Source organism: Ambystoma mexicanum, chromosome 4p (genome assembly GCF_040938575.1).
Source record: "Ambystoma mexicanum isolate Mex_15411 chromosome 4p, UKY_AmexF1_1, whole genome shotgun sequence".
In the NCBI taxonomy this organism is placed as follows: Eukaryota; Metazoa; Chordata; class Amphibia; order Caudata; family Ambystomatidae; genus Ambystoma; species Ambystoma mexicanum.
In genome coordinates, this window is record NC_090927.1 from 1,261,311,824 (window position 1) to 1,261,335,315 (window position 23,492).

General features: G+C 43.8%; 1 protein-coding gene across 4 annotated transcripts in view; it reads left to right on the plus strand.

The window, feature by feature from the left end:
• PHF10 (PHD finger protein 10) overlaps positions 1 to 23,492 on the plus strand; it is an 815,357-nt gene that overhangs the window by 610,814 nt on the left and 181,051 nt on the right. Inside the window, exon 10 of one of the 4 annotated variants that reach the window (XM_069606950.1) lies at positions 19,408 to 22,177. The exons of the other annotated variants lie outside the window; for them this stretch is intronic. Coding sequence (XP_069463051.1) covers positions 19,408 to 19,491 — 84 coding nt within the window. The 3' untranslated portion in view covers positions 19,492 to 22,177. Of the gene's footprint in view, positions 1 to 19,407; positions 22,178 to 23,492 lie in introns of those variants that run through there. 4 annotated transcript variants of the gene reach the window in all.

A 23,492-nucleotide genomic window follows, 5' to 3' on the forward strand; every position in this document is an offset into this window, starting at 1 on the left:
GCCATATTTATCCTAGATGAACATGTTAAACCCTCATGGTTGAAACATGGTGTTTCTCTGAAAACAGAAAACTCTGCATTGCCTCTACTGGCTGAAATGAATAAACACCTAAAGCATGCAATGCTGTCACCAGAAAATGTTCAATCAATCCAAGAATTGAGATAAAGTATAAACCTGCACCACAGGACCCAACAATGGTTATTGTCCACCCTGCCTCTGAAAATTTGCATTTGTCACTCTTCCTCTGAAGCACTGCCTGATGAGGAAGCTGAAAAGATAGTAAGCTTTTGAACTGAATGTGTCAACCTAATCTGTATAGGACATAAAACCAGCAGCATCACTTGCCATATTACCCTATTGCAAATTTGACGAGATGCAGGAAATTATATTACTACGAAAGGAAGTTAGAGTAATATGCCAAAAGATAAAGACAAGCCTGGCTTCAGCTAAAATGACTGACCGACAGGCATTTCCAGGGCTAGCTATTAAAGCATTCATGGCTTGGGGTTTTAGGTTTTAAACCAGACATGGGCATACATTTTCCCCACCAACTTCACACAAGACTAGTTAAGACCAAAAGAAAAAAAGAGAATGGAATGAGGTGGCAAGGGCAATGGGGACATGATGGGACAAACAACCCAATGAAGCTCTGAAGTTTGGTTTGCATTTAATCTGCCCTTTCAATGACTCTCAGGCTGGCAGTAGAGTTCTGGATCATACAAACCTTTCACATGGTTAGAAGGAAGAGGGACACTAGAAAAGGAGCCACTTCCTCTTAAAGTGTGTCAGGAGACTGTGATGAATCTTATGATGTCATCACTCCTTTCCCAGAACAGCCTCTCCTCAAGTGGCGATGTTTCGGCAGCAGCTACCAGATCCTGGCCCTGGGGGCAGCTATTTGAGGATCACATGGGGGAGGTGACCCTCAGGCCAAAAAAACTGGCATCATCCGATGAGACATGGTATCCGGCCTTTCCCTTTTAGGGATATCCCTTCCATTCCTCATGCTTTAATGGCAAACTGTGATTACCCCCTTCAACAACCCTTAAAGCCTGCTATTGAATCCCTCCATATTCTGTAACTAACAGAATAGCAAAGACTGAGATGAGGAACAGGGGCAGAGTAATGCTGAATACTAGGCAGAATCTGAAGAAGCAGACTAGTGTTTGGAAGGAGCCGATTGGCTCCAAGCAACTCCCTTCCTAGAGGCGGGAGTTTAACCCCTTAATTGCTAAGGATGAGTATGCTCGTCCTTTTTGCGTAGACTTTATTAAAGCTAAGCAGTTAAGGGGTTAAAGATGGGATAGCTGTAGGTAACGGTGAGTTGAAGCTGGCTAGTTATTGCCAGGGAAGCCCATGGAGGAGCAGGGAGACAACGAGAGGAGGACTGCTGGAGCCGGGTCTCCGTGCTGGTATTGCAGCAGGAAGAGAGGAGGACCCTTCCTGGCGAATGAGGGAACCGTGAAGCAGTGCCTGTGCCGCCTGAACACGAGGAGGGCTCAGGAGCTGCGAACGAAGTGTAAGCTACCAGGCGAAGCGGGAGAGCCCGTGGAGAGGAGGCGGGATGCTTTGGTGTGTGTGCCACAGTAGATGTGAAAGACGCCCAAGAAAGCCGGTGAGCTCTGGGAAGGGAAGCCATGTCACTGGGGCGTTTTGGCAACACCACCATGTACCAATAAGTGCAAAGTGCATAAGTCGGGTGACCTCGAGCGAGGAGGATCGGTCACTGGTACATTCCACAAAGAAAGAAAATCAAAGGGGGATTAAGACACAATACAGAATTTTTTTACTTTGTGAATCTGAGAAATAGAAGAAAGCGTGAACCTGGCAGGGGAGTATACCAGGTGTTTGGACATTTAACAAGGAAAGCAAATGAAAGGGGTTTGAGACCTAGTGTTTTGGTGAAAACAATACAGAATACCGGAACCATGTGATGCAAGAAATACCGAAATAAAGAGAGCCTGCAGGAGAGTATACCAGGTGTCTTGCAAGTCTGAGACCCGCACCCAAAGTGTGTTGCTTTGTAAAGAGAATCCCACGGAAGAGTCATGCCCTTGGGTGTTTTGAAAGTGTTTTTGGAAAAGACTTGGGGAAGGGAGTTGTTTCCCCAGGAGTGGATTGCAACACCAAGTGGAGAGAGGCAACCTCTTCGGCCTTAAAGAACTTGCTTATTCTTTGGAAATTTTTATTTTGGTTTTGGTGTGAACATTACCCATTTTGAACTTGTGTTGGATTAGATCTTTTTCTTTAACTAGAACGTTTGTGCACTTTTCATGCAAGATACAATGCCCTTAACACCTTAGAGTTTGTTTTAGAATGCAAGGGCTAGGATAGGCTTTCCGACACAGGACATTTTGCCTTTGGACATCTTGACACAGGACAGACCCTTAGTTTTGATTGAGGTAGGTAAAATACCTCCTAAATTAGGGAGAGTGTGGCATTTTCCAACCCCTTAATTCTTTACTAAAAGTCATTAAACAATACCATGAGTTCTCTTTGTCTGTGTCTCATTCCTGGTTCCTCACAATACCCTTTAATCACAAAACCCAATTGGGTGGCAGAGGCAAATACTTCAATTCTCAGTAGTTAAAAGTAACAACTCACAAATGGGTGCGAACCACAGTTTTACACAATCGCCGTTTGTAAAAAATAAAAGGAGCAATGGAAATGGCAAATGATATTTATTCAGCATACTGCCTTATTCCAATGATAATACTGGACACAGTGTGCAATCCTAGGTCTCTGACCACTAAAGGGAAAGCTGGAGTTGCTAAAGTTTAGGATGAGAAATGTACACAATGTCACACTACCAATTGGAGAACTATCTGAATCAATTCTATGAAGCTAGCTCCAAGCACTTTAACAACCCACCCAAAATCTGGCGTGCCAAATTGCTTAAATTGAGTTGGTGGATGGCACAGATGACCCGAATTTAACAAACCCATTCATGACAATCCCACCCCGCATTGTGGCACTACAATCAGACTGTTTTGGGTAGAATATTTTGTTTGCTTTATTTAAAGCACTGCATTGAAATATAGCTTATCCTCCAACTCAGTGCTGAGAAAGTCGCCAGAACACTGCATAAGAGGTTGTCACAAAAAACAAAATGAAATCTTTAGCCTGCCTAGTTCAAGTAAAACACAGAACAGATGATTCAGTTTTCATTCAGGCATGCATATATAGATCATAGTATGTTCATAGCTGTTCTAAACAGATTCACAAAATATATTTAGTTCAATGACCAGCATAAAATCATTAAAGCATTCAAATAACTGATGTTCCAGAACTGCAAAATTTAATCTGCCTGGCTAAAGCATTGCAATCCTATTCCTGCATGTTAATATGGGCCAAGGGCATTACCTGTAGCAGTAATGCGCCCCCCACCCCTCCAAAGTTCCGGGCTTATTAAATAATTGTGAAGTGTGAGAGAAGATTTTGCTAACTGGGCATTGCAGGGGTTTACGTCATATGGTTTGCATCTGGATAAGCATGGTTTCTAACTGAGGATAAATGAAAAGGGAAATTCGAAAATGGTTTTGATTTTGAAATGAGAATAGATTACTGGGATAATCAAGTGTTCTAGATTTCTTTTTAGAGTGCAGAGAGCCTGGGAAGGGACAGGAGAGGTAGAGACTGCGGCAGGATTGGCCAGTTCCTTGCAGATTTTAAAAAAGAGTTCAGCCGAGTTGTTGGATGCCGCAGAGATGCGGGTTTGGATATGAGCTCTCTTCTTGGTGAGGACAGACAGTCGGTATTGCCTTGGGAGCAGGCGACAGGCCAGTTTGTCAGAGGATGGACATGAAGCACGCCATTTCCTCTCGGCCACCCTGCACTTGCGTTTAAGGATGACGAGGTCTGAGTCGTACCAGGAGTTGCACTTGGCTTTGGGCTTCATGCAGATTCTCATGACTGGGGCAAGAGTATCAGATATAGATGAGTGGAGCAGGGAAAGGGCTGTGTCTGGGTGAGAGTCAGCGAGGGGGCTGGGTGGGGATGAGAAAGTGGCAGCGAAAGCCTCAACTGACACACACTTCATGGGTCGGATGACTGAGAAGGTGGGTGGCAGTGATGGAGGTGGTGGAGAGGGTGAGATGGGAGGAAAGGAGAAAGTGATCACTGCAGGGGAGAGGAGTGGTGAGCGGGGCATAAAGGGGAAGGTCTGAGGAGATCAGAACATCCAGAGTGTGACCTGTAGAGTGAGTCGGGCCAGAGGGGAGAATAGAGAGTGAGAGAGAGTCGCAGAGGTCGCGAAAGAGTCCAGAGGGAGGACAAGAGGCATCCAGTTGGATTTTGAAGTCTCCAAGAAGGAGGAGTTGAGTGGTTGAGACCAGGAGCGAAGAGGAGAGGTCCGCCCACTCAGAGAGGAAGGAGGAGATATGACCAGGTGGCCGATACATAGGAGCCACTGTAAGGGAATGGCTAGGGGAGAAAAAGGGGGAGAGAGAGAGAGAAGGAGAGAGAGAAAGAGGGGGAGAGAGAGGGAGAGGGAGAGAGAGAGAGACTGAAAGACGAGGCATTCAAAAGAGGAGTAGGCCTGCGTAGGAATGACAGAGGCAGGAATCCACTCAGGGAAGATCAGGGCTACACCACCTCCGGAGCGGTTGGGCCTGGGTGCAGAGAGGATCTTGTAGCAGTCGGGGAGGAGCGTGTCAAAGCTTGCGAAAGAGCTGGTCATGAACCATGTCTCGGTGAGACCGAGGACATCGAGGTCAAGTTCCTCAAGAAGGCGGCAGATGTCGGAGGAGTGTTTGACAGCTGAGCGAGAGTTAAGAGTGACAATATGGAGAAGTTTGCCACCCTTGAAGGACTTCCGGTGAGGGGTACAAATCAGAGGTACGCCCTGCGGAGGTGTGGAAGGAGCTCGAGGGGGAGGGCAGAGAGGGAAGGACAGAGAGGGAAGGACAGGGCAAGGTAGCGGAGGGGGAGGCAGTGGGGGGAGGTGAGGAGGCAGTGTAGGGGGGAGAAGGGACAGCAAGAGAAGAAAGCAAATTGATGAGGCGTGGGAAGGGCCGGTCGAAGAGGTGAAGGTTGGCCTGAGGGCCTTGGACCAGGACGGTGCCATTCACATAAACATTAATGAATACCTTAGAGGAGTGAAAGGAGGCCAGGGGGGCATCCCACCGGGTGCAACTATTAATGGGAGTAGAAGAGAAAGGAGAGAGCACAGAGACTATATGTAGGGTCCATCGGTCAGGTGAGGGAACAACAAAGAGGATGTCGGTGAAAGTTTGCCTGGAGGAGGCACTGGTATAGGTGTCAACGATAGGAAGGCCTGAGTTGGAGACCAGGATGTCCCTTTTAAACTTCTTCCTACCAGATTTTGTGAGGAGAGCAGGATAGTCTGCTGTGCTGAAGGAATTCTGAACGCTGCTCCTTTCATGGCTTTATCAATGCTATTGTCCATCCTTTTACACTTCAACCATCTAGTGTTGTATTCCAATTAAGAGTTTTGCTTTTTAGAAAATGCATTTCTTACTGTGCCATCTCACAATGGCCAGATGCACAAGGATATCATAAGCCTGTTTTGTATGTACTGTTTTGGACCTCCTACATACCTCATAGACATGAACTATGTAGTTGAAAATGGCAAGCAGGGCTCTGTTAAGATGGCAAAGAAGGTGGCGGCAGCTTTCACATGAAGAGGATAAATGCACACTTTGTCTGCATTTTGTATTTGTGAACATGTGACATTCACAACATAAGGAAAGCTGCATTTGACCAGTGGCCAAGGGAAACTCAAAGTTAATTTCCTACTGTGGTATTACTTGTGACAACATAAACTAAATGAAGCTCAAAGTCATAATTAAGATCTAGAACAGTGGGGTCTCAGTAGTACTTGGAAACGTTTTTCCCTTCTCATGGGCTCCAAGAGGGCCAGACTCTCCTTCAGTATTTGTGTTCCTGGAAAGTCTCATATTCAGCATCCTTTTTTTTTAACTTGTGGAAATATTCGTCTATCCGTGAATGTTTTCAATGAATCCAGAACTTTAACATTATTTCAAAGGCTCGATGAATGTTTTTAACAATTCTTAGCCTGAACCAAATGTGTATTTCATAGACTTTAAGAATAATGTGTTCAGTGATTCTTGAGCTTAGAAATGTTTCTACTTCATAGTCAATAAGTTAATTGCTTCCAGCATGGAGCTAGGGTACTTCAATATGAACTTTGTCCCAACACTTGCTGTAACTAGAACTCTCATACCTTTATTAATTTTGCCTTGTTTTTGCCAGAATTACAATGATTCACTTCTCTCTGCAGTTCAATGTATTGCCGGCTCCCACATGTATCCGTTTCCCCTTCTCTGATTCTTTGGATTTGGCCCGACTTCCTAGCGTTGTCCTATTTCTAGTCTTTCTGCAGGGCACTGGTTCTAACATGCATTATTATTTTTCTCACTGTTTCTTTTGCGTGACCTGATGTTACAGTATTTTAATGGGCCTAGTTCCGTTCTACAAACCATGGACTTTAGGTCCCCATTCCATTCATTAGCCTTTCTATTATTGGCTCTTTGACTTGAACTGGCTTCCCTGTGTTATAATAAATCAAGATCTCTTCCTCTTTCTTTCTCTCTCCCCCCTTATTTCCTCCCTCACTCTCTCTCTCTCCTCCTCAGTCTCTCTGCCTGCCTCAGTCTCGTCTTCTCGCCCTCTCTCAGCCTCTCTCCCTCCCTCAGTCTCGTCCTCTCTCTCCCCCTTCGTTCATGCCCTCTCTCTGCCTGTCTCGCCCTCTCTCTCTCTCTGCCTCAGTCTGTCTCAGTCTGTCTCCCACTTCCTCTCTCAGCCTCTCTCTTGGCCTGTCTCTCTCCACCTCAGTCTGTTTCTCTCTTCCTCAAGTCTGTCTCTGTTGGCCTCAGTCTGTCTCTCCCCCTCTTCAGGTCCCTCTCCCCCCTCTTCAGGTCCCTCTCCCCCTCTTCAGGTCCCTCTCCCCCTCTTCAGGTCCCTCTCCCCCTCTTCAGGTCCCTCTCCCCCCTCTTCAGGTGCCTCTCCCCCCTCTTCAGGTGCCTCTCCCCCCTCATCAGGTGCCTCTCCCCTCTCTCTAGGTGCCTCTCCCGCCTCTCCCCCTCTCTAGGTGCCTCTCCCCCTCTCTAGGTGCCTCTCCCGCCTCTCCCCCTCAGTAGGTGCCTCTCCCCCCTTTCTAGGTGCCTGTCCCACCTCCCCCCGCTCTCTAGGTGCCTCTCCCACCTCCCCCCCTTTCTAGGTGCCTCTCCCGCCTCTCCCCCCTTTCTAGGTGCCTCTCCCACCTCTCCCCCTTTTCTAGGTGCCTCTCCCCCCTCTCTAGGTGTATCCCCCCTCTCTAGGTCCCTCTCCCCCCTCTCTAGGTCCCTCTCCCCCCTCTCTAGGTCCCTCTCCCCCATCTCTAGGAGCCTCTCCTGCCTCTCCCCCCCTCTCTCGGCGCCTCTGCCCCCTCTCTCGGCACCTCTGCCCCCCTCTCTCTCTCCCTCCCTCTCCCCCCTCGCTCTCGGCCTCTTCCCCCATCGCTCCCTCACCCTCTCCCTCTCTGCCTTCTCCCTCTCCCCCTCCCTCTCCTTCGGCCTCTCTGCCTCTCCCTCTCGGCCTCTCTGCCTCCTCCTTCTCCCCCTTGCTCTCAGCCTCTGCCTCCTCCCTCTCCCCATCTCCCTGGGTGACTAGAGGGTCTTGGCGTCTTAAGCATAACTTTAATGGTTGAAATGCACACACACATACTAGCACCTTCCAAATTCGTCCACATTTTTGGACTCTGGTCCCTCCGAAGGCGTTCAACCAAAAGAGCGTTGGGACCATAATTATGGTGAAAGGCGCTATAACAAATTACAAGAATGAATACACCAGTGTCATTGTCAGAACTATTTGAAGTGCATAGCAAATGGATTTGTGTTGCTTTATTAAGGTTTGCTTTTGAAAAAGTGTATGCGACATAGAGTCTAATTTTGGTCCAATTCTCTTAATCTCATATCTCCATCTTGATGGAAGTACTTCCATTTCGGTCAGGATGAATCATAACTGGTCAACTGTTAGTCTCTCACGTAAATCAAATCGGTGTGCACAATAAAATGATCTATTCATTCGATCTATATTTTGGCTTGCCTATTAGTCTGCCTTGGGGGTGAAGAATCGCAAATGAACTGTTTTTGGGTCTATTAAGGAAATCTAAGTTTACGTTTTGATAGGCTGCTGTCAATTCAGGTTAATTCAGTTAATGTCCCATTTGCTTAATATCATTGTCGAACGTGTCACTGCCATGAGGTGTAAAATGTCCTCCAGCTTTGCATTGTTAGCTACAATATGCAGAGAACTGATCATGTTCTCCCACAGGACATCTTCATGTGCATGGTATTCTCAAATTAAGCATTGGTTCCTGCACCATTGGCTCTATTGTATGATGGGTGACAGCCACTGAAGTTGGTTGTGAGCTAAAGGCGAGGGCCTGTAAAAAGGCAAAAGTCAACTAGCACACATTTGACCTGGCTAGTAAAGACTCAAACACTATTAGAACTTGTGCACAGGGGGAAACGAAAGCCTCACTCAGGACTCCTGATGGTTGAGCTTGTACATGTCCCCTGCCCAGTGTGTACACATTACAAAGGGAAATTTGGAATGCAAGGGGTTAAATCATGCATTCCAAACTTGCTGGTTGGCTAGAGAATTGTGAACAGTAAAAACAGAAGCATGGAATACAAGCTGCCGTCTTCTCCTTGTAGTTAGAACCTGCATTTCATACTTCGATTGTTAAAGGAGCAGATTCAACTGTAATTTAGAGCTAATGGATTAAAGCTGCACAGCTGGTAACAGTCTGACACATTTAGATAATGGACAAAGCAAAGTAAGGCCCATTCCTGAGAGCAGTGAGCTGTTCCCATGACTGGATGACCTTTGACCAATATCTTCATTACCACTCATTAATGGAGATAATCTAAAATATATATATTTTTCAAAAAAAGGTTTTATGAAGGGATTCATACATACGCGTCTACAAGGGATTGGGGCCATCAATGGGAGAAAGAAAAGGCGCTTGAGGAAGAGGCCCCTTGGCCCTTTGTGGTGAGACGGTGGGATCAAGGCTGCTAGGATGTGACGGTGGGTGGGTGGAGATGGGGGGGGGGTGGGGCATGGCTCGGTGTCCGAGCCTTGAAATGCTAGTTTTAAACTCCGCAAATAACGCTTGCATTTCTACCACTCTGACTGAGATGGCAGATTTAGGGTTCTTTGTACCAGTTTATTTTAGCATGTGATTGAAGCCAAGGCTGAGCACTTACTGTTGTATAGCTTTGCTCTAGTTTGGAGGGTCCTGGCTCATGATTGCATTCAGACCACATGGAAACATTTCCTTGTTGGTGAATAGGTTGTGACTCATAGTTGGTATATTTTTCTCCCTTTTGGAACGGATATGTCTGCATCTTGATGAACCTTTGTAATGTCTATATCTCCCCATCCCCCATAGGATTGACTCCCTTTGTGGGGAGTTCCCTCACGGTATATCTAGCTTGATATTTGCCTTTTTCATCTATTGGCTAGTTATTGTCGGGAGATGAATGGGGAGCTGATACCCAAAAGCTGAAGAGTGGATAGTGTACACCAGACAGTAAGGAAGTGATTCCTGCAAACATGAGAAGGTGGTCTCTATAGTGCGACGAATCGTGGGGTCACTTCTCCCCATGGGGGCAGGGGTGGTGGGGGGGGCGCCTTCCCTGTGAGGCTATGGGGGTTCGACGGCTACCCGATATTCCCCTTACGGGTGGTAAAATGCAGGAGGACCTCACAGGGAGACACTTCCCTTATGAGGATGATGGCTCCCATTTCATGGTGGAACTCCCTAACCCTCTTACCTTTAAGTCCCTGAAATCCCTAAGATCTGACAGTACCACTGTGTTATTGTGACACTCCTCTGTTTCATCGTATATAACCGAATACATTGTGTTATGGAAATACTGTGAAGATGATGATTATGGGAGTTCTACAAACTACTCTTTCATGTGATAGCCAAAGTACTGAGAAGAGGTGATCCCGAGGAGGCTTGAAGAGTGCATCATCGATACAGACAAGGGACCATAACATTGTGCTGGGGAAGACCCAGTTACCGACCATAAAAACAGACAAAGGACGGCTTGCAAGGAGACCAGGACAACCAGTGAGAAGCCAGCATGAAGACTCACCTGCCCGGGAAATTCAAACCCACCAACTAAGACGCAGAACGGAGAAACAGGTTGAGAGGATGTGGCTGGAAGGTAAGAGGAGGCCTTGGGAACTAGGAGGAGGCCCGACCAATGCAGAAGCGATCATCCTGTTAACCGTGGTGTGACCTCAGCGAGGTGGACCAGTTGGTTCCTTAACGCCGACACCAGTAAATCAGAGGCCCTGCAGAACCAAAGCAGGGTTGAGAGAAGCGAGGAAAGAGTGACGACGAATGCAGAAGAGTGGCCCCAACTTCCCAGGAAGAGGTAACTGGAACCACAGTAGTGCTTGGGGGAGAATAGCCAATGGCATTGGGAGTGATCTCCCTCTCTGTAATTCTTGCAAAGCTGATGAAAGCATCAGGTGTGATCTCCCTCCTCTCAGTAACTCTGGCAACGATAACCAAAGACTCTGCTGTGATCTGCCTCGCCACAACACTTATTGTAACAGAAAGCAAAGTGAAGCAAGAACACTTAAATGAAATCTGGAGAAAGCCTGGAGAGAAGCATAAAGCTTAATAAGAAAGTTTAAGAAATATATTGTCATCAAAAGCCAAGTGAATTAGGACAAGGAAGTCCTTCTGGCCTCCCAATACAGTTCGTAGATTCAGACATTAGGGCAACGGTTGTCAAAGATATTGTCAGGACGCTTAACCATTGGACCAAGATCGGGGCGTCATCATCCAGGTATTCTACCTCTTTGTGGAACACAAAACAACCCAATCACTAAGGTGAATCGTGAGAAAGGGAGTTGTTCTCCTGTTCTGTTATTTGTGTGTTTAGTGCTAAGGCTAAAGTTCGTAGTTTTGGATTGAAGGCAGGACTTTCTTTTCATTTGGACATGCACCCTGACGACGAGCACCCACATTTTCTTTCAATACCCTTTAGAACAGGGAGTGTTAGCTTTTTCTTTTCTTATTATTTAATAAAGAAGTGTTCATACCATACCATACCATACCACACCACTCCTTTGTCTGACTCCTTCCAGCACGTCACAATGGGTATAGACTAGAAACCACGGAAGTGACATGCAACAAAGACAAACATGTTCTAGGTGTGCATAGAATGGTTGCATGTTCTCCTACAATCACAGACTGTCCATCCTTCTGAGCTAGCTATTTAAAAATGTACCTCACTTCAAATGCTCATAGGGAAGAATCAGAGTGGATTGGTCCTTCAGTCTCAACCAAGGAAATAGTCCTCACAAGAAAATTTCCTGTGTGGATCCAGTAGGAATTATATCAGCTACTGCCTTTGAAAAAAGGGAAGCAGCCCACTGCTACTGCCACTGCCACTGCTAACATATATTGTATAATGGACAATAGACAGAGACACAGCACAGGGGAAGGCCAAGGATTGCCTGCTGGGGTTCCGGGAGCACATCTCTGGACAAAGGTTGTATACAACCACAAGTGGGGACAGCCAGAAACTCAAACCTTAGCAGAAATTACTAGTAGAACATAGGCAGGGTAGGTAATGGTTCAGAAAGGAAAAACTAACTTAAGGACAAAGGACACAATACAGTGCAAGTGAAAATACAGGTCAAGGCAATAGAAGGCCCTGCCAAGAAAAATCGTAAAAAGCAGAGAAACCATGAGCAAGAGCATTAACAAGAGTACTGTGGACTAAATAAGTGTACCAGGGACTGAAATTACTGACTGGAAACCATGGACTGGAGTGAAGGAAATATTGACTTGACTACAGACTGGCATCAAGGAGCTACAGTCAGAAACTAAGGACTAAAATGGCACACTAATAGAAAAAAGGGGCAGAGACATACTGGTGACACTTGACAGTGGAGTGCAGACAGAGTGCAAAAGCACTGTGGGCAGCAGGGAACAGAGGATATGATATGATATATTATTTATATCGCGCTCATACACATTTGTTTCAGAGCATGACCAAGCAAAGGGAGGGGAACAGGGGAGAACAAAATACGATCTTACTAGGCCCAGTGACTTTAAGAACGTGCAAGTGCATGAAAAAGGATAATGCAAGAGAGTCTAGGAGGGATAACCTGGGTCACTGGAATTTTTAAGCGAGAACAAGGTGGGGGAGGGGGTTATAAGGGCATTGGAAAATGTAGCAGGCAATGGCAAAAAGCAGTCAGCAGAAAAAAGGCTGAGCAGGAAACCACAGTTCAAATCAAGATTGTCTGGATACAATGCAAGAACAGAGTGCCTTCAGCGAGGTTTTTACATTCTTTCCTCCAAGGGGAAACCACCTTGGCTGAAATAGGCTCCATAGTCTCATTGGGAGCTCCACACCTCATAGTAATCTTCCTCCTCCCTCTCTCAACCTACAAAAGTGAAATAAAAACAGGCCACTTGAACTTCTGCAGAGAGTAGTTCAAAAGACATACAATGGAGAATACCAGGTTGTGGGACCCCTGGCGTATGAGACACACAAAGTACATTTCAACACTTTATTTCTTACCAAATCCAGTTTTGATTAAACTCCCATGGCAACAGTATGTTGATTTGCAACTAAAAATGGTGTCCTATATTGGAACATTCTAGATACAAGGTGTTGGGATGGATTGAACTATTCATATTAGCTACCGCCCTGGTTAATACCAGGCTTGACTACTGTAACAGTCTCCTTAACTGAACATCACAGGCTAACCTTCATTCCCTTCAAACCACACACAATGGTGTAGTGCGTGCTGGTCATGGTCTATCCAAATGTGATCATGTGACCTCGTCCAGAAGGGCCTACACTGGTTGCCCATGAGACACAGGAGATCACAAACTGTTGTCACTTACTTATGATGCTAGCCAACTACATCCCCTCAATACCTGATTGAGCGCATGACCATCAATCAGTCCAAACGCAATTTGTGCTCCAATGACAATCACAAACTAGTACAACCACGCTTCAAGCTCTCATTTGGGGCAGCTAGTTTTGACGTGCAAGTGCCCAGGGAATGGAACGCTCTCCCTCTCTGTTTGAAAGTATCCCCGCCCCTGGCAGAATTCAAGAGCTCAATTAAATCCACCTGTTTTATCAAAAACCAAGTTGAGGAAACCTTCATCCACTGCAAGTACTGACTTTCCTGCTCGTTCCCTTGTTTTGTGTTGTGCCCTCTGAGGCCCACGGGCATGTGGCACATAATAATAATAATAATAATGAAGTTGTTAGGGTTCTTACTCTTAATATGGATACTGGTCTCCCTTGGGTAGTCTACCCTCTATACAGTTGTATGGATATAGCACACAACCACTTCCTTCACAGGATGAGTCTGAGAGAGCACCCTGTAGCTTTTTTATTCACAGTTTCAATGAAATAGCGCATATCGGTGTATTTGCCCAGTTATCCTTTATTTCGATTTAGCACCCAGCTTGCTAGTTTTAATTTGTCCAGGTGGAAGGTGCATCGTCCATTTTTTCCTGCAACAATGATAATGTTCAGCTCACTCATATATAAAATAATTAATGTAGTGCCCCTCTCAATATAAAGTGTGTGTGTATATAAATATATATATATATATATATGTGTACATATAGTTCCCCCTCTCACTGGCAAACAACATTCAGTCAAATTTTCTTTGGTAAAAACCTAGAGTTTAAAAATAAAGAACAAAATATATCCTTTTTTAAATTTCGATTTAAAAAACAAAAAAAGTCATATTGTAGGTTAGCTATGGAAAGCAGCTAATCTAAAGTACTAAAGTAGAGGAGTGGGGGCTTTGGGGGAAGGGAAGAGGCCCATTTTGGGCTGGTCCTCCCATAAACCTTCGAAAAACAAATAATTTATCTTAAGGGATGTGTGTATACACATATATATCTATCCAGAGCTATTTTAGGGTTCAACATTTGTTGGTTCTGGAGGCAAATTTGATGAGAGCCTCCCCCTTGGTCTATGCAATCGCACTAAAACCAGAAGTGTCAGTAAATTTGTATGGGAAGGTCAGACCCCACTTGTTCACTAGATTTAGCAAAGGACATTGATGATCAGCGATCTGCTATGGTCACACAGCAGTAGACATACAGTAAATTAGTGGACGCTAAATGAATGAAAGGTTTACACGCACTTTTGTTCAGTTCGCTCAATCTCCATTCCAAAATGGTGCTGCTACTTTAGAGCCGGGACTATACCATAAAGTTAGACATGTTACACCCTGTCACCCATCGCCATTAGCATAGATCAGACAACTCCATCTGCCAAACATTTAACAGTATAGTGCACCAAATCTTAGTCCCCACAACCATGATGCACTACACTGCGTGGGGAAATAAGAACGCAGGTAAAGACTGCAATATACCCACTACATATCTCTCAGAAAAGAGAAAAATACTTCCACACACAACAGTGTCTGAAATGAGGCCACAGCCGCCCTCCCCAAAACCTGTAATTAGGATGACTATTCGGCCAGACGTGACTCCATACCGACCCACATAGCTTAGTCTGCTAATGGACAGTGTGAGGAACATGAGGGCATCCTCACTTCTTTTCCCCCTGGATCCTCTTTGCAGGTGGCCAGGGAAAGGCCATTGCTTTTGGATCTCGACCCTGGGGGTGGATATGCGACGGAGGATCACCTAGGTAGAGGGAACTTGGGGAATGGGGAGAGGACGTTCGTAGGTGAGACATGGTATCCCCATTCCCTTTCCAAAACAAACCTTCTGTTCCTCAAGCCTTTGTAGGCTATTGCCAGCCCTTTCACTTTGCTTCCCTCCAAAATGTCCCCCAAAATTATCACCTCAACACTGGGACGAGGAAGAGGCCAACTAGGAGGACACATCCTCATTTATGTGAGATAAAAATATATTCACCTTATGATGACATGCATCAGTCAAGTACCAAGACGAGTAGGAGACAGCACAGAGTAATGCACACTTCCTTTAATCTAGATCTCCCCAAACACCACCTTGGTACAGAGATGAAGAAGAAGGCTATGGAAGTATATCAGTGCAATAGCCAGGCATGTCCAGCTAATGGGCTTCCTAAAGTTCAGGCAATTGAACTAAATGACTCACATCTGTGGGCCTTCAACAAGTCCAATGGGTATAAGAAACCTGGCTGCACAGCAAGTAGGGGAGCACGGACAAGAACCCAGAAGCAGGTTGGATAGAAGGAAGCTGTGGCAGAGGCCTGCCAGCGCTCCCTGGTGGGTCCACGCAGCAGGAGCTGTGAGGTGCAGAGGCACTCTAGTGGCCGCAGAATGCCAGGAGAGTGAGCTGTGTCCTCTCCGGTCTCTGTGAAGGAAGAACGGAGACGCAAGAAGCCAGACAGCTGTGCAAGGAGCACGAGAGAAGGCAAATGGAGCTGCTTAGTGGAGCCGGTGAGTGATTAAAAAAAACACTTGATACCGGGGCGATCTGGGAGCTTGAGGTACGCACTCTTAACTACCAAATGAAAGTAAAGTTGTTATAAGCACTTTGGAACGCAGAAACAGTGCTTTTGGAAAAGCGAACATACTGAAAGTTGTAACGAGCAATTTTGAAGGCCAAGATACGTTTTTTTTTTTATCCCCAAACGAATTGAAAGACATTGAACAATTTTGAATGCTGCATAAAACAAGTTATGAATACTGTGAATGGAACGGAAACACGATGGTGCAAGTAAGGGATACCAGAGTGAGTTGTTTGATACACGAGTGTTGGCAAAGCCAAGAGAATACCAATAAGGGTATGAGAGGAGAAGTCAAGTGTTGGGCAAAGTTACAATTGTTCAAGGAACTGCAGGTTAAGGGAAACCCTGTATTGGCAAGAGCCAGAAGAATACACAAGGTGTAACAAAGTGAATGTTGGCAAAAGAAGCCACGTTAAGTGTTGGAAGTGTGTAACATTGATGAAAGGAACATGTTTATCTGTTCATGGAAATCAGTGGATAATTGTTGCTGGAAAGCAGATACGGGGTATCGGTTGCGTGACCTGTGTTGGGTGGACCATGTGGTCCCACAACTGCACTTAGACCAAGGCCTTTATGAAGAAAGTCAACGAAAGTATCCATACAGAAACTTGTGTTGTGCAACCGCTGCTTATATGATTTTGAAGTCAAGAAACAGACTTGTCTTTGTGAACCAGTGAAGAGTACTAATGACAAGAGAGCTGGGAAGTGTCCCAAGGAACTGTATTGTTTTTAAAAGCTAGAAGATTTGAACTCTTGGGGAAGGAAACCCCAATCATTTGTGAACTGGTTTGAACTAGGGGAAGGGGAAACTGACCATAAGCCGGGAGCAGCTCTAAACTTTCTTTTGAACTCAATTCATTTTGAAACCGACATCCCTACACATTGTATACAATTAGTTGTGAGGGCAAGTGCAGCTTTTTTGACAGTCACCTGATTTGAACATCCTGACGCAGCTTATCCTTCGTTCTCTTTAGTTAGGGACATCCCACCTTAGCATTGTGCAAATTAGGCCTCACTCCATCCTGCAATTTAAGTTCAATAAAACGATTGAGTTCAAATTTGAATCTGTCTGTCTTACTTCATGATGCCTTCGCAAAAGTTTGTGTGTCTCATCAAGCAATCTGTGGGAAGAGCATCATGAAACCCTGACGCTGCACTTGCATCAGGAAATGATAACCTTACCTTAAATTTCACTGTGAGCAAAAATATGAAGTTGTACCGAAGGCCTTATGTTGATTTCTGAACCAAGATCAGGAAACGGTCATTTAGCATCCTTGACCAAAACAATTAGCCGATTAACAGCACCCTTTAATACCATGAAAACTGTCCTTGCTGCCTCATCCTTCCAGGCGCATGTCAGTAAAGAGAAGATTTTGTTTTGAAATGGGCAGAGAGGATTATCCTCCATTGTCACAGGGACCTCCAACAACCTTATGTTATCTGCCCAGCCGGCATTGTCAGCAAGTTACAGTTTAGTCCAGCAGTTCCATGGCTCCGACTTCCTTAGTATGGAATTAATTTAAGACCTCTAGATTCTCTGCAGATGTGCCCACTTCGATGTTCCTATGCATTGCCTCCTTGATGGAAATGTACAGAGCGCTTAAGCAACATCATTTGTGATGTTGGGGTTCTGCTCTTCACCTCTCATATTTCTAGGCACTTGTGCCTTGGAAAAACTCTTATCACAGTTATGATTTTCAAGCCATTGTGAGAGGGCAGATCAGCTGAGCACCTGACTATGCAACATCTGTGGACCTGCAGCAGTCGCAGCCTGTCCAGACACTCACAGTTCTTACTGCAGTTACAGGGCCACGAGTTAACTCCTTATGCGAGCACACTGCTTTTTGTGGTGGCCAGAGAAATGCCATGGGCATTTTGCCCAGTCTTTGAGGTCGGAATGCCACAGATTACTGCTCAGTTAGGAGCAAAAATCTCAGGGAACACTATCTGGAACCAAAGTCAAAGTTATTTCAGAAACAGTTATTTAAATAATACAATATATAAATCAGAGCTCTACGCGTTTCGGGATTCCCCCTTCATCAGGAGCAAAATGATTTCATCATTCTTGAATATTTCAGTCTTCCTGTTCTACAAGGTAAATACAACAAATGTAGAGAAAAATGTATCATATCAAACTACTTCCAAAGTATATAATCTCTGCAAACTGCCATGATCAAGAGACATTATTCACCTGCATTGTAGACCGAGTCAATGCTCGTTGTGTATATTTGTGTAGTTTGTGTAATTATACTAGTTTCATTTGTCACCACAGTTTTTGCAGCACAGTTTAGACCCTAATCTGGTTGTATCAAACCTTTTTCTTTAGAGTGTTACATATCACGGTGGACAACCGATTTGGATGAGTGTTGTTTCCCCCGGATGAATTCAATACACAATTAGCATTGACTCGCTCTACAATCTAGGTGAATAATGTCTCTTGATCATGGTAGACTGCAGAGATTATATACTTCGGAAGTAGATTGATGTTTAGTTTGAGTGATTGATATGATACATTTTTCTCTACATTTGTTGTATTTACCTTGTAGAGCCGGAAGACTGAAATGTTCTGGAATGAATAATGTTGCTCCTGATGAAGGGGGATTCCTGAAATGCGTAGAGCTGATTTTTATATTGTATTATTAAAATAACTGTTTCTGAAATAAGTTTGACTTTGATTTCTTGGTTACCACAATACTCACAGATTCTAATGGATTTTGACTGTATTTCAGTATAGTGGGCAGGGGACACAAGGGTCCTTATCTTTTGGGACTCTTCCTTTCATATTATTTTCTGCCCTATGCCCAGGTGGTATCACTCTGCCCAGCACCCCCAGTGTATAGAACTACTAATCTAACTTACCTTACACACAACTCACCTAGGTGTGCAACATCAGTGTGATTCTTTCTCTAACACTATCTGGAACCTCTTAGCAATCTCTGTGATTTAAGGGGCTATCTTGTCAGTTGCCCAACTACACCCTAACACATGAATGCTTTTTCTCTTTTTTTTTGGCACTAGGTATAATTTTGATTCTGTTGCTTCCTGTTGTTTTTTTTCATCCTATTTAAATTACTATTCATCTCATTTTCTGGAATGCATCCTTTCCCTCAGCCTCCAAGACGTCTGACATTGCAACTTCAAACTTGTAATCCCTTCTCCCCTCGTTAGTGTGTGCATCATGATTGAATCTATTTCTTTCATCAGAGGAATATCCTCTTGAACTTGTTTCGCTATCGGCTTCTGTCACACACATTTTATTTCTGCCACTCTGTTGTAGCATGACTGAATTCTTTCTTTGTCAGCATGACCCACTGGCCTCCTTGCCCCCACTGATCTCAATTTATCATCCATGGTTTCAAGCATTGCAGTTAAATTCTCTCCATAACTATGTATGTGCAAAGGGCCCTTTGTGATATCGATGAACAGGATAAAGGCTAATAAATTGCATTCATTAAAAGGATTACTAAAGAGGTAGTTGGAAGCATTGATCATAGTGCCATGCTGGGACATGCAACACTTCAGGTAGCTGAATGGGCACGTTAGAGGAAGTGCTTACTACAGCTGATCAGTTCTTGCCACAAATGATCGACTGTGCCAACAAATAAAATGGTGACCGTAGCCTTCTGGGAGTAACGTAATGCAACTAAGGTTGTGTTGGCATGCGCTGAATTTTATCTTCTAAATGTAATTATACTTGAAAGTAGTAGGTTGCAAGGCATATTGGCATAATAAAAGGAAGATTCCAATGACCTTAAGTTACAAAAAGTAAAAACAATACTAGGAAATGTAAACCAAGCCAGAGCAATCTACAAGTTAAAAAATCTTAAAATATATGCCTTCAGGATTGAATGATTTGTGAGGATGTTTTGGTATAAAGTCTGAATGCCATTTTGTTTTCTAGGTTAGGAGTGAGACAGACTATACGGGAAGATTAACACAGAGAAATATGGGAACACATGATGTCATCAAATATGTAAATTGTTAGAGGTGGGGAAACCCATTGAGCCCGGAACAGTAACAAGCCAGTGGATTGGTCTCCTGTTATGGTTGCCTTTCGTTTTGGGGATAAAAACTAAAGTTTTTCCTTACTGCTTGTGCAACAGCATCTTTTCTCTGTTCTATCCCTTTGTCTACTGAGAAAAGTGATTTTCGTTTTGATCAATAAGGTAGCGAATATAGATGCAATGAGGGTTCAACTCCCCCACAACCTCTGGAAATATGATGACACAATAGCAGCGTACATGCAGGAAGTTTCTGACCCTTTTATCCTGAGAATATTTTGTACAAAAGGTGTCTGGCTTGCTCACCTGCATTATAGTTTATAAGTCACGGATTAACCGATGTAGTATTGTTTTACGCAACTATTGTGTTTGTCATGACTTTCTTCCTTTAAGCCCCTGTGCCACTCCTCTACCAACATCACACCAAGGTATTCCCCGAATGTAGTGTATACTTGCAAAGAGGCTGAGATTTCAGACATAATCGTAGCTCCCTAAAGGAGCAGTTGTTTGTTTTTTGTTTTTTTGGTGCAAAATTTTAGCACCCATGCCATAGATTTGATAAACGCTACGATTTAAGTAGCCGATTCTTTGTTTTGATCGTCAACAATGAGTTTTGTCATTAGGCATGTAATGTCTCAAAATGTAGCCGTCATAAAAAATTAAATTCAAGCAAAAGTGTAAACCACCTTGTTTTGTATGGACATCCCTAACTCTCAGTACTGGGCTTACAAGTTGGTATTGTATTGATGAGAACATAGTTGTAACATTTGTACTAGTCACCTGCTCTTTGAATGAGCTTTTAGGTAAATTGCATGTAAAGGTGGTTAGCATCAAAGTGTGTAAAATTGTTTTGCATATTTTGAATGAAATTTTAGAAAATGTTTGCCATTGCCAAATCAGACAGGCCTTTGTTGGCTAATAGTTTTTAGAAGACTGTTAGGTTACATTAACCAATAATTTAAAAACTGAAGTGTACCTACTGGATGAATGTTTTCTTCTTTGCAAGACTGTTTAATTGACCTAGTATGTTAGACTTACAGTGGACATTTAACTGCTTCATTTAGCACATGCACGACAATGATATTGGTTATATTTTGCATTCCAGCAGTTAAAAATATTATTCAGTTTAATTGTGATATTTTTATATGTTCGCTTTAAGTGTTTTTTCCCAATGTCATAGGAAGTGGTAATCTCCAGTGGCAATACCAGTCCAATATGCTTCAAGTGTTAAAAAATGTGTGGCAAGACTCAACGCTGTTTTCATTTTACCTCCACTCCTGTCCCCTGTTATCATTCACTGCAATTGCATAGCTTTTGTGGAAGTTAATTAGCGACCACTGCTGGGTGTGCGGTTAAGGTTGACCTAAAATGTTCTCTCTGGTTTGCTATTTTTAGTACGGGAACCTAATTTGAAATGTTAATGTATTAGCATTTCTTTTTGAGAGAATTGATGTGCGAGGGGAGGGGCAAGATGGTTAAGCAAGGTGTGAAGGGGAAGTGGTTGGCATGATGTGTGGACGTGTAGGTGCTGCATAGATTTAAAGATAGAAAAGTGGGTTTAGGCGAGATGAGACTTTTGAGACCGGATAAGGTGAGGGTGATTGTAAGGTAGAACATGGATGAGTGCTCAAGAGGTTAGAGTAGGCAAATTGTGTGAGCTAAGAATGGAAAGATAAGAATTGGAGCTTGGCAATGGTAAGAATTGATGGTTGAAAGACACCAGAGTGGCACAAAGCAATGATTTGGAAAACCTGAAATTGGAGAGGCTAGCGAAAGGGTGTCTAAATAGGCCAGAATTGGGGCAGGGAATTCAGATTGAGGGGGACAAAGGATCAAGAATTGGCGCAATGATTTGAGAACTGAAGATTTTCCTTTTTTTAAACAGTGCCAGGGTCATTCGTGTTGAAATCGGCAGTGCTAGTGAAGATCACGAAACAGGTAAAAGTCGAGGTCTAGAAAATCAGAATGAGTTGCTTGCAAGATGATAGTTGGGCAGACACATAAACGCACACTTGGTGAATAGTTTAGATGAGGTAGAAGTGGTGGTGGGTGAGTCTGGGATAGGTAAGTGTGGAGCGGATAGCTTAGAGTGTGCAGGGGACAAAATGTAGAGTGGGTAGCTGAGAGAGGGTGAAGGTTATTAGAAGTGAATAGTAATGAGTCCAGATGGGGAAAATAGGCAAATTAGAGAGCGGTTTGTGGCTGCGCTAATAGATACTTGATGTGCCCACAAAAACTAGAATTAGGCAAGTTAAGAAATGAAAGTGGAGTGGCTCTTTAAAGGATTTAGTACAATGGGTTCAGACAAGTCAATGTTGAGGCATTCGAGGTTGAGTATAAGAGTAGTGTTGTGAAAGACGTAACAGCTAAATCTGATTTGTCACATGTGCACGATCTCTAAGGTTGTCTAATTGGAGGGAAAAAAAGACATGAGTGAGATGCTAGGATGGTTTGAGTAGTTATCAAGGCTGAGGATGTTGGGAGTTAAGTGGAGGCAAACTAAGAGTTGAGTATGACCATCTTGCAGTGCCCTCTAGTCCTAGAAAACAGGTATTGGTGTGGAGTGCAGCTTGTACATCGAGACTCTACTCCCAACCTCAAAAATGTAAGCAAGCTATAATATAATGGTACTAGTTGGTCGCGCTTGACCCAAAAAGTAAATGTAAGTAAGTTAGTCTGATGATCTTTTGGAAAAGTTCTTGCTTTAATGGAGTACACTTTTTAAAAAAAATACAGCCAACAGGTGTTTCGACATGAAGTCTTTTTCAAGGCGATGGTCACTGAGTGGATGTCCCCTTATATCTAGTCTATTTCTTGTGGTTGGCAGCAGGCAAAACTACCCAAATTAGCGTATAGTTGGTCTTGTGTGCTAGTGTTGCAAAATGCGATGATAATGTGAATGTTGAGCAAGATAATATGATTCTTAGTTGGATAGGGTTCCGAGGAACCCTATCCAACTAAGAATTATATATTAACTTGCAGCCAACCACAAGAAATCGACTACGCATAAGGGGACATCCACTCAATGACCATCGCCTTGAAAAAGATTCTGTGATCGAAACACGTGTTGGCTGTATTCTTTTTTGAATAGTGTACTCCATTAAACCAAGAACTTTGCCAAAAGATCATCAGACTAACTTACTTACATTTACTTACTGGGGCGAGCACGACCAACTAAAGTAAGTGGAGAGAGAGAGGTCATGGGAGAGGATTCTTTCAGAAGCAAACTACATTCCAAACATACACTTGAACTGAACTCTGCTGTAATTTTGCCACACATTCGAGCCTATTAAGTAAAACATCTGTGCATGGCAACCCCCATATTAGTCAGGCATCCAAATAAGTATATTAAACCTAGTTTAGTCAGCTGTTGAGAACGTACCCTTATTAATATAAAAAAGTTGGCGATTAAAATGAGATTAATTATAAAAGAACAAAAACGTCGGTTAAAACAAATAACTGGTGGCCAATGATAGCCTTATCTTGATTACTGTCTGGTGACATGATTGAAAGGCAAAACAATTAGATGTAAAATAAATCATTTTGTCAACAAATCTAGAATGCTGTGACCCACATTACTAAATAGTAACCCTGCCCCATTCCAACGTTGGGAACATGTCTTTACATTCAGTGAAAGGGTAATTCATTAGTACGACTGAATACAAATTTAAAAAGCAAACACACTTTCTTAAAATTTGAGTGCCAAGTAGCAAACATTAACACATGCTGTGCTGTTTAGTAGCATTGCCTTGCCTTATCACTGAGAAACCTCTGATTGTTGGGCATTTGTTTAAGCGTCCCTCAAAGGTCTTTGTTGCAAAATCTTACAAGCACTGGTATGCGTCACCAGACCACAACTAATTCTAGTAGTTTTGTACAGATTAATGCTACATAAAATGGACACCCGAGATTGTGTTCACTGCTGTACCTCTTGCGAAAGCTCCTTGATAAACACACATATTCACAAATATCCAGAAAATTGCCT